At 42.4% G+C, this 12208-nt stretch overlaps 1 protein-coding gene across 1 annotated transcript in view; it reads left to right on the top strand.

The window, feature by feature from the left end:
• The window catches only part of LOC120927822 (uncharacterized protein C3orf38 homolog), a 32707-nt gene extending 25780 nt beyond the window's left edge, over positions 1–6927 (top strand). The window contains exons 5-7 of the mRNA XM_040338744.1: positions 561–628; positions 3836–3982; positions 6366–6927. Coding sequence (XP_040194678.1) covers positions 561–628; positions 3836–3982; positions 6366–6791 — 641 coding nt within the window. The 3' untranslated portion in view covers positions 6792–6927. The remainder of the gene's footprint in view (positions 1–560; positions 629–3835; positions 3983–6365) is intronic.
• Positions 6928–12208: the final 5281 nt, after the last annotated feature.

Raw genomic sequence — 12208 nt, 5'->3', positions numbered from 1 at the left:
GTGGTTATTCATTTTAATTATCCAAAAGTATCGTACAAACTTATGAAAAACATTCAGTTTGTTTATGCTTCCCACACAGTGTTATATCACCTTTCTCATAGAGAACAGTAGCTGGAAAATAAACTTGCAGAACAACCTGCTCATTGAGTATCAAAAGAGCAGCCTACAGGATGCCCACATATGTATTCATACTACAGGTGCCAATTCATGCCTATTCAGCAGTGTGTTGTGGTTCTGGTAATTTTCAATGGTACCAAATGGTCCTTGCAACACACAGTAATGCTCTGCCATACATTGTAGTGTGTTGCATTGCAAAAAAGTTAGCATGTCCCATTTTATAGTCTGTTGTGGCTTGTCAGCATAGCAACAGATCAAAAAGGTGTGAATGGGCCTTTAGCGTTTTTTCTGTTGTTTATGTGATTTAATAATGGTTTTTGAATACTCAGCTAAATAAGCTTGACACAGGTTGTGAATCAGATTTTTTGGTTTTGTGCTGACCCTCCTTTGCAAACCATTGTTAAATAGACTAGCCTTATATAATTTCTATATTTGATTTCTAGGTGGTGCTTTGGGAAGTAGTTCCAAAATAAACTTACTGAAAATGGACAATGTAGCCAGGCAAATCGAGGTAAGTTGAAGCTACCCAAAGATTTTTGTTGATATTTAGATTATGTAGCACTACCCCCTATGGAGTTGCAAATGCCAGGGTTCCCCACTGCTGCACAGCCAGGCACATAGCGTCTTCAAATTGCATCCAGACACAGAAAACAGTATTTGAGCTTTCACACTGGAGCAGTGCGCTGGCAGGACGGTACAAAAAGTCCTGCTAGCCGCATCTTTGGAGCGGTGAAGTAGAGGTGTGTATACCACTTCTCCACCGCTCCTGCCCATTGAAATGAATGGGGCACCACCGCTATACCGCCAGCAAAGCGCCTCTTTCTTGGCCGCTAGCGAGGGGTAAAACTGCCCTGCTAGTGGCCGAATAGCGCAGCGAAATTGATGGTAAAGCGCCACTAAAAATAGCGCCGATGCCACCCTCACCCCAGTGTGAAAGGGGCATTAGAAAAGTAGCACATCTGAAGTGAACTGCATCCTGCAACGCCTTCTGGTCCCAGCTCTACTACTTGCAGACAATGCTAGCCCACCTGGCTGCCTCCACCTGACCTCAGTGCTGACTAAAACAGGTCAGCACTGATCCTGTGTATATGATGTAGCCAAATAAAGAATAAAACTAAGGAGTTATTGAGTTGCCAGCTGAATTTCTGCTTTGTATTTTTACCATCACCCTTGCCCCAGCGGAGAGATTTTGCTTAAAGGCTTTGTAAAGTTAGAAGGTTTTTTATCTTAATGCATTCTATTTCCACAATATAATAAAAGTGCAAACAATTGTGCAAAAATGTGTTAAAAAAATATATAATCCAATGTATATCCAAAAATATGAAAGAAAGAAACAATAAAAGTGCGAACAATTGTGCAAAAAATATACGTGTATACAAAAAAAATAGTCCAATGTATATCGGAAAATATGAAAGAAAGAAATGATAAAAGTTCAAACAATTGTGCAAAAAATATATGTGTATACAAAAAAATAGTACAATGTATATCCAAAAATATCAAAGGTAAAAGAAAACGATATCCAATTTAAATCCACTCCAATCACCAATGTGACATGGATTGCAAAATGTGTATCCTCCACCCTTGTAGATAAGCCTCTCATCTCACTGCTGTTGACCCCTGCATTACCAGTAAGTCCACCACCTGTTTTTCCCTCTCGCGCCAACACTCTCCCTAGTGGCTATATAAGAGCCTATTTACATGTAGCACTTACCCCCGTAGGAGCTGCTGATTAGTTTTGGGTCTTGACTTCACTCCCATAGTTCACCGTAACAAGAAATTCAGGCCCATATTCTCGTAGACGCGCCTATCTATAGGCGGGCGTAGCGTATCTGAGATATGCTATGCCGCCGTAACTTAGTGAGGCAGGTCCCGTATTCACAAAGAACTTGCGCCCAAAGTTACGGCATCGTAGTGTAACTGTGCCGGCGTAAGCCTGCGTAATTCAAAGTAGGCTGGTGTGGGCGTGTTTTATGGTATGGTAATGAATAGTGACCCGACGTGATTGATGCTTTTAACGAACGGCGCATGCGCCGTCCGTGAACGTATCCCAGTGCGCATTCTCAAAATTACGCCACAAATAGTCAATGCTTTCTACGTGAACGTAACTTACGTCCAGCCCCATTCACGGATGACTTACGCAAACGACGTAAAATACGACGCTGTTCGTACGTTTCCGACGTCCATACCTAACATGACTTACCCCTGCTTTATGAGGGGTAACTTTACGCCGGCGTATGTCTTACGTAAATGACGTATCTTGCCGGGCGCACGTACGTTCGGGAATCGGCGTATCTAGCTAATTTGCATATTCAACGCGGAAATCTACGGAAGCGCCACCTAGCGGCCAGCGTAAATATGCAACTAAAATACAACGGCGTAACAGACTTACACCGCTCGTATCTAAGCCGAATTTATGCGTAACTGATTCTAAGAATCAGGCGCATAGATACGACGGCTCTCATTCGGACGTAGCGATACGCCGTCGTAAGTCCTTTGAGGATCCGGGCCTCAGAGTCTATATCTTAGTCTTTTTCCAATGCTCTTTTATTTAACAAACTTTCAGCGATAGGAGGGATGGAGGGTTAGGGAAAGTTCAGATACCTTGTGCAGATCACTGAGGAACTTTAGATCCAGAAGACAAATACCACTTTTTGCTAGCGGATTTGGCTCACCCAGATAGGCCTCTCTCACCGGCCTAGCAGCCGGAATGATGCACGGACAAAAAGTCTCTGCCACAGACTTGATAATAGCGATAGACGGTTTAAACTATGGGTCTTCAAACTACAGCCCTCCAGTTGTTCAGGAACTACAATTCCTATCATGCCTAGTCATGTCTGTGAATGTGAGTGTGTTACAATGCCTCATGGGATGTGTAGTTCTACAACAGCTGGAGGGCCGTAGTTTAAGGATCCCTGGTTTAAACAATCCTCTGCCACAGGATTTGGTAATCAGTAATTGTCAAGCGAACATAGCTACACAGTACCCAAAAGTCCTTTAAGCCATCCGGCAGTACTGTGAGGTAGATTAGTTAGGGTGCATCCTCCAACTGAGTCACCAGGCCCTTCTTGAGGTACCAGCCTTCCACTCGGTCCTCTCCAAGATGAGTCCTCCCCTGGATCTTTCAATTGCTTGGCTTCCTCCCGCAGGCAAGACAGCACAGGACCACCTCTGACAGACCTCTGGGCCTACCTGCAGTAATGTAGCCTCGGGCCAGCAGGCCCTGAGGCGGAAGAGGAGTTGTCACATACCTCAGGCCAGGCGGGCCATGAGGTCAGAGCTTACTGAAAGATGGTGTCCGTCCCTTAATTATCCTCTCCCAGAATGCACAGCGGTAAAACACTCACACTGGGCTGTTTCTGGGCAAAGGACACCCAATACATTTTGGCCTGCTGTACTTCCACCACTGGCCTGTGGTGACAATGACACCTACAGACGACAGTGTGGAACTGCACACAACACAGCCAATGCTGGAGCAGAAGCTAATTTAGCCAAAATATTAAATCTGAACTATATACAGATCAGATAACCCACTAAATTTACATGAGAGCGCCTGGTCAACAGGAGCAGGGCGCTACACACACTTCCACGTCATGGTAAAGTTTGTTACTACATCATTTATGTGTTAGTGTGTTGTGGTGTATTGCACTTCACAAAAGGGTAGTGTACAAATTTGAATGGCATGGTTCACTTAGTGTTTGTCTCTGGGCTTTCACCCTAGGAAGTTATCAAAGGGACGAATCCTCTTCTTCTTGCAGCTGGCTCTGGACTAGGGATGAGCCCAGGGTTTGGAAAGAACCCAGATTCAGACCAAACTTTTCGGGTTGGTATGGTTAAGACTGAATACAAACTTTCAGGACATTCAGCGGTAAGACATAACACACTTTCTTTTTTTTGTTTCACCTTAATATTGCAGACTACAATATTTTATTAACATAAACAGAGGTTTTCTGTAAACTGGCTTGATTAACATATACACATATATTAAGCAGATTGATGGGTGCAGAATTGTGTTTTTTTTTTTTTGGGGAATGCTCTAATATTGTATAATTCGGGCATTTGCACATGTTCATGTTTTAAACAGTGTCTGTGCCTTGTTACACATCGTAAAGTTTTGTTTAATTTTTGGATCCATTTGTTAAGTGAAGAATAATTTTTTGCATGCATTCAATAATGTTTTCCAAATTAATTTTGTATATTTGGCATTCGTGTCACTTAATTTGGATTAGCATACGTTAATAAGAAGTGGGTGGACATTCGGCCGCCGCATCCTTAACAGCCATGCTGCCAGATTCCTTGCTTTCAGCAGAATTTAAAGTGGTTGTAAACCCTTTTGTCTGTCTGTGCCGTTTCTTCCCCAACGTGTGCAGTGACTGATGGCTCTCGCGCGCATGCACGGGAGTGATGTCACGCGGCTCTGGTCAGTCACAGCCCTGGAACAAAGAGATGCGAAGATGGACGCAGCCTGCACAGGGGACAGCGCGGGCTCTATTTGCAGGTAAGTGTCACATAATGGGCTAGTAAAAAAATGTTTAAAAGCCCCCCCCCCCCCCCAATCCATACCATGCCCTTCGGATCTGGTATGGATTTGAAGGCAATCCCTATGCTAAAATGTAAAAAAAAAAAAAACAGAATGGGGTCACCCCAAAATCCTTACCAGACCCTTAGGTCTGGTATGGATTTCAAGGGGAACCCCACACCAAAATTTGAAAAACAAAATGGCATTGAGTCCCCCAAAATCCATACCAGACCCTTATCCGAGCATGCAGCCTTGCAGGTCAGGAAAGGGGGGGGGATAAGCGAGCGCCCCCCTCTTTGAACCATAACAGGCCCTCCACATGGGGGGGTGCTTTGGGGGGTTAAAGTTCACAGTTATAAGCAAAACATTTTAGCTGTCATGAATGGGTTAACATTCATGACAGCTTAGTTACTGTTAACATGCTGTGATTTGCTACAGGTAATCACATGGTGCGGGTAGCCGGGTACCATGTGATAGCTGTGAGCCAATTACAGCTTCACAACACTAAGTAATGGGAACCATTCATAACTGTTGTGTTTACTTAGTAAGCATGTTATTGGTCCTAGCGATCACATGATACCCCGGCCTCTCATAGCGGTTGGGTACTGGTAACATTATTTTGCTGTGTCCAGTGGACACATCAGTCACAGGAGCACCCATGCAGAGCCGACATACTTATACAAGACTGTGCCTGTACCTGCCGCCCACTCGCAGTATAATTACTTGCCTGACGAAGGCCACGAAGAGGTCCTGCGTGGCCTCGAAACGTTGCACTTTTTTGTAATGCCTTATTTGTATTAAATTTTTTGACGCTGTCTGCGATCCGTGGTGTGCTGGTGAATATTTTTTAACTGATTACTGTGAGTGACTGGCAGGTGGTTAAGGACAACACAAAAAAATTAGGGACACTACCTTCAGACAGGGTCCCTACACTTTTGTCTCCCTATTTTGCCTTCTAGCCTCCACCACATGTGGGATCTTTTCTTTGGTTTGCAACTGCACAGTAGATTGTAGATCAAATGCACCTGTCAGTGAACTCTAAATGATCTTAAAGCAGATGATCTTAAATGATCTTAATCCAGTTCTTCTGGATGCCAATCCTCTACTGTTTTGATTAGCTAGTGCAGGATGACATCACTCATGTGCAGCTCAGTGTACATTTCACAGAGGGTTGCGAACAGGCAGGTAAGTGTACTTTATTGCAAAAGAGACATTAAGGGTTATTTAATAAAGACAAATCCACTGTGCGCTATAAGTGCAGTCGCTAAAGATCTGAGGGGGACATGCAAGGACATTAAAACAAAGCATTTTTACTTGCACATGATTGGATGATAGAAATCAGCAGAGCTTCCCCTTGTTTCATATCTTCAGTGACTGCACTTCAAAGTCCACTTGTAGTGCACAGTGAATTTGCCTTTAGTAAATCAACCCCATTGCCTTTAGTATAACTTTAAGAGGAACACACTATACAACATTACCTAGAATGTATTTACAGTAGCTGATTTAAACTGAAGGTTCAGTTGGGCTTAAATCTTCTTTCTGAATCATTAGGTAAAAATAATGCTAAATATTTAAATGGTGTAAAGTGTAAACCATGGTGGCTCTATACTTATGAGAGTATAAAATGCTGAAGTGGATTTAATCTGCTGCAAGACACAAAGAGAGACCACAAATGTATGATGTGCCCAGAGATCATAGGTTTTATTGGACTAAATGCTATCATTGTTTGCAGGTCAAGCAGGAGCAGGAAGATATTGGAGAGGAGTTCTGTCGCTGGTTTTATGATGATAAGCTTCCTCAACTTAAACATATGACAATTATAACCGATTGGGCAGCTACAGTTTTCTATGAGAATGTAACTATCCACTGTATCTGTACTATAGGTGAACGTAAAAACATACAAGGTGAAGGAGCTGATATGGCTAGCTGGATCTTTTCAGATTTCATAAGACATGCAAGACTAACATTTAACTATAATACTCATGGGGGAATAAGGAGCTATCTTAACGACCATGGCATACTAACTGTGGAAGTATCTGGAACTGTTCACAAGGAGAAATCATTTCTAGGGCTGTTTAAACACAAATATAAATTAACTAAACGCCCAGACAATGGCGAATTCAAAATTACTAATGCTGATCTCAGAATCGGCAAATAACATTGCGCTGCAATATAAACAAGTTTGCTAACCCTGAGGAATATTCTGGATTTCTGCAGTAATGGCTCATAAAATGTCAACTGTTACTCCCCATTCACACCTAGGCGTTTTGTCGCCTGTAGTGTGACGCCGCTGCCGCCAGAGGGCTGGAAACACATTGCCCTCTATGGAGATGGTTCACATCTCCACGCCGAACGCCGGATGCCTGCCGCCTGAAAAAAGGTCCCGGACCTTTTTTTCAGGCGGCTTTCAGCGTTCGGGGACCATCTCCATAGAGGGGCACATCCTAGGGGCACATCCTAGGGGCACATCTAGGCGGACAATCGCGGCGTTTTGTCGCCGCAAATCGCGGTACAAAACACCGCTATTTGCCGCCCCAATTCGTGGGACAAAACGCCGCGATTTTGTCCACCTAGATGTGAATGGAGCCTTATTCATCCATGGCAGCCTTTTTCAACCAGGGTGCCTTGAGGTTTCTTCAGAGGTGCCTTGGCAGAATGCCTACATATTGCCCTAAAATTGTATACAAGCCAGTGGGTGGATGAAACTTGTCTTCTGGTTACACAAAGCCACAGGTTTTCATTGTACACCATGCCAACCTCCTAACGACCAATGACATCATCAGTTGATAAGGAGGATGTCAGTTGCCTGCATAGCATTGTTTGACACTCCCTTACCTCTCTCCATCTACTTTGGGGTCTCATTAGCTGAGTGATGGAGAAAAACTGAGGGAGAAGAGAAACACTGGAATACTAGTCAGTACCAGTTTGTAAAAGTGTATTTGCTTTGGAAGAATAGATCACCTTTAATGTTGGGTGTCCTACATGTATTGCTGTGTTATATAAAACTATTAGAATAGTTTTTACATTTTAGAATGGGGCGTCTCAAGACTATCCATAATTTTAAAGGGTGCCTTGACTGAACAAAGTTTGAGAAACACTGATCTAGGCCATAGCAGCATAAACAAAATTGAACATTGTCGTATATATTTAAAATGATTTAACCACTTAAGGACCGCCCCACGCAGATATACTGCGGCAGGGCAGCCCTCCTGTGTGAAATCACGTACAGGCAGGTGATTTCGTACAGTGGGTCTGAGGTGCGCGCCTCGCCGGCGACCCACTCCCACTGTGATTGGACACAGCGAGAGCCAATCAGCGGGTCCGATGGCCGCCGGGACCCACGGATCGTTCACAGAAGAGGTAGAATGGCGGTCTGCCTATGTAAAAAAGGCAGATTGCCATTCTGTGAGGGAGGAAGATAGAGATCTTTCAGTCTTCCTTCAGTCCAGGTTTGTAGATGCTATAACTTTTGTGCAAACCAATGAATATACGCTATTAGGATTTTTTTTTTTTTTAACAAAAATATATGGAAGAATACATATTAGCCTAAATTGATTAAAAAATGTGATTTATTTTTCCATTTTTTTATTGGATATGTTTTATAGCATAAAGTAAAAAAAAATTGTTTTGTTTTCGAAATGGTCTGTCTTTTTTTTGTTTAAATTACGAAAACAAAACCTGCAGAGATCATCAAATACCACCAAAAGAAAGCGCTATTTGTGGGAAAAAAGGGACATCAATTTTATTTGTGTACAGCGTCGCACTGCCGCGCAATTGTCAATTAAATTAACGCAGTGCTGTATCACAAAAAATGGCCTGGTCATGAAGGGTGGTCCTAAAGTGATTGTAATGGTTTTAAAAAAACAAACAAACATGTCTATACTTACTTACTGACCCTGATCCACCTCGTCTGGGGTTCCTCTGTGGTGCTCCTGGTTCCTCCTCTTCTCGTGCGGGTGCGCTCCCGAGTCCTGCTGCTGCATCCATTGACACAGACAGCAGCACTCGGCCCCGCCCCTGGGCTCCCGTGTCACTGGATTTGATTGACAGCAGCAGGAGCAAATGGCTCCTGCTGCTATCAATATATCCAATGAGGATCCGAGACAGCGGCTGGAGCTGCTGTGCTTGTCCCCGTCACTGAAAATATTGGGTTCAGGTAAGTAAAATGGGGGCTCTGGGGTGCAGCTGCATCACAAAAGGTTTTTCTCCCTAATTCAATTCAATTTGATGTTAGTACAGTGGTCTCCCTGCTGAGCTGCTATTGTGTTTTGACAGGGGAGCCCCCACCCCCTGGTATAACGAATGCCGATCAGCAGACCTTTTTCGGTCATGCCTCTTTGACAGACATTTGGCCGGCTGTTGTAAAACCAGGGAGCCGTACACATGGGGCCGAAGGTTGTCCAGTTTCTATTGAATCGGCTGATGCCGCCCAATATTCTGCCTGTGTGTACAGGGATCTACATTTGATCCTTTTAACATTCTGCCATTTTACTCAGCCCTGAAGAAGACCTGTTCGGGGAGCTTTTGCCTTGCTTTAACAATAAAGACTTTAGACTCCCAAGGATTTTTCATTTGGTGAGATGAGATGAAGTTTTGATGTTTGCATGCAAGTATGCATGCATTATCACTAGCCATAATTCTATATGTTGACCAAAAAGTACAACTTTTGTCTTACCTGTCTCAAGAACATTGTTCTAGCATGGGTTTTGAACATTCAGGTGGTCGCCTTAACCTGGGTAGAGACAGGCAATTCTATTTATATTGGCTTCCAGTGTGGAAACCTACAATGAACGCCATTTCTGTTTCCCTTTTGTTATGTTGTAACTATTCAAAGTTAATACAAAATCATATTCATTCAATTAAAGCTTTTTCTCTTTTGTTTGTTACGTATACAGACCACAAATTGTCTAACATTAAATATTCAGGGGCCCTCTTGATTGGCTTCTGATAGTTTGGCTGGGACGTCTGCTCTCTATCAACAGGGTCTCTATCAAGTCCTATCAGCAGTATTAATAGCAGAGAGTAGGGCAATACAGTGTTTTACCAAACACCATGGAGGCTTAGGCCTCGTACACACCACAGGACATGTCCGATGAAAACGGTCCGCGGACCGTTTTCATCGGACATGTCCGCTCGGACACCATCAAACCGAAATCCCCGCGGACAGAGAACGCGGTGACGTAGACGACACCGACGTTCTCTATCGCGCAAGTTCAATGCTTCCACGCATGCGTCAAATCAATTCGACGCATGCGCAGGTTTTTGGTCCGCTGGTTAGACGTACTAACCAGACCAGTTTCAGCGGACATGTCCAGTCGTGTGTACGAGGCCTAATATATAAAGTCCTCTGGAATAGGTATGTACTGCAACATGTTGACTGTTTTTCATTATTGAAAGTTGAAGCACATTTTATAGATCATTCATGCAAAAATCCAGAATTTGTTTTGCTCGGGTTGAATCTTATAGACACGCCATGAACATCTAAAGAACATCTGAGCTCTGAATTCTAAAAAATGTAAATAAAGCTTACATTCCACCATTAAAGTGATACTAAAGGTTTCTCTTTTTATTTTTTATAAAATAATAAACATGTCATACTTACCTCCTCTGTGCAATGGTTTTTGCACAGAGCAGCCACGATTCTTTTCTTCTGGGGTCCTGCAGCCACGATTCTTTTCTTCTGGGGTCCTCCACCAGTGCTTCTGGTTCCTCCTCTTCTCTAAATATGTTCACACCATGTATCTATAACATTCCAGTAGACACACAAACACATGCGCTAGGGCCATCGTTTAAGAGCATATAACTCAATGCAGATGGATTACCAGGTAGTAATCGAACAAATGACCACAACACTGCAAGACAAGAATGCTTTCTGATTAGCCACCACATACCACTTGTATTAAAGTAATAATATATCCAAGTGAAAGTATAGAGTGAGCCTATGTAACTGTTCATTTTAACAAATAAGAAGGTGAGTCAAGAGAATTAAATCTGTAATATTGAAGAGAAAGAGTAGAAAAAAATGTTTTCTAACAATATAAGAAAATTACTCATCAAGAATTAACATGTTTCATTTTCTAATGCCCTGTACACGCGATCGGTTCATCCGATGAAAACGGTCTGATGGATTTTTTTCATCAGATATCCGATGAAGCTGACTTTCATCAGTCGTGCCTACACACCATCAGTTAAAAAAACGATCGTGTCATAACGCTGTGACGTAAAACACAACGACATGCTGAGAAAAATTAAGTTCAATGCTTCCAAGCATGCGTCGACTTGATTCTGAGCATGTGTGGATTTTTAACCGATGGACGTGCCCACAGACGATCGTTTTTTTCTATTGGTTTTTTAACCATCAGATAATTTTAAAACAAGTTCCTAGTTTTTTCACCGATGGATAAATAACCGATGGGGCCCACCACACACGATCGGTTTGTCTGATGAAAACGGTCCATCAGACCATTTTCATCAGACGAACCGATCGTGTGTTCGCGGCATTACTGTTTTCAAAAACTGGATGTCATTTCAATTAAGCTAGCCATATATGTGGGCAGGCTGATAACAGATAGTTGGGTGCTGTTCTGGTTGGGAGGGTGAGAGTTAATGCCATGTCTGGTTTCTTGGCCCACTTGTCCTGTGTGATATAAATTGGATCAGTGGTTCAGCTCGGGAGGGGGATGGAGAGAGAGTGAGGACAGACGCATTTAAGTGCCGAGAGTTCCAGCGCAGCTGTGGGTTGTGAGACCTGTAAGGGATAGCAGAAGGATGCTGTGGACCAGGGATCCTCAAACTACGGCCCTCCAGCTGTTGTAGAACTGCACATCCCATGAGTCATTGTAACACACTGACATTCACAGACATGATTAGACATGATGGGAATTGTAGTTCCTGAACAACTGGAGGGCCGTAGTTTGAAGATCCATGCTGTGGACGGTAGTGACTCTTAAGACTTTTTGTTAATGCCATACTCCAGATGTTACCATGGTCTAGTATGAACCATAATTCTTTGTACATACTTGAAAACCTGTTTTTATAATGTCTCTGTAAATATTATCTGGCCCATTATTAAAAATGTTATATAGTTAATATCGGTGTCTGTATTTTCTTAATGCTATATTCAAAGTCTTATTTTATATATGTGTTCTTGAATCTTAACACATTTTAATATGTGAACATTTAAATTAAATTACCCTTCATATATCAGAAATCTTGTTATTATCTCAGAAATCTGTCATACTGAGGCGGTTTTCTTTAGTTGAGAATGCTCATCCAATAAATTGTATAAAAAAATTCACTTCAGTTCAGTTATCCGATCATGTAAAAAGAAAAATCCAAGTTTATCTATTTCATCTGCATATGATTGGACAATTAACTGAATATTCACACAATTTATTGTGCAAACATTTTCAAATATTTTAGTAAATTGACCTTACTGTCTCAGAAATGTTCAAGTCTTCTTTTTCATTCCATAACTTCAGTCGTCATTTTTACCTATTTTTTTTATTTTATTTTTTTTATTTTTTGTTTGATGACTATAGCAGGCCTTGGCCCATGATGACATGGACTACTACC

The sequence above is a fragment of the Rana temporaria genome, chromosome 2 (assembly GCF_905171775.1).
Source record: "Rana temporaria chromosome 2, aRanTem1.1, whole genome shotgun sequence".
Classification (NCBI taxonomy): domain Eukaryota; kingdom Metazoa; phylum Chordata; class Amphibia; order Anura; family Ranidae; genus Rana; species Rana temporaria.
Note: the sequence above shows the minus strand (reverse complement) of the source record. Positions and strands in the feature narration are given on the sequence as shown.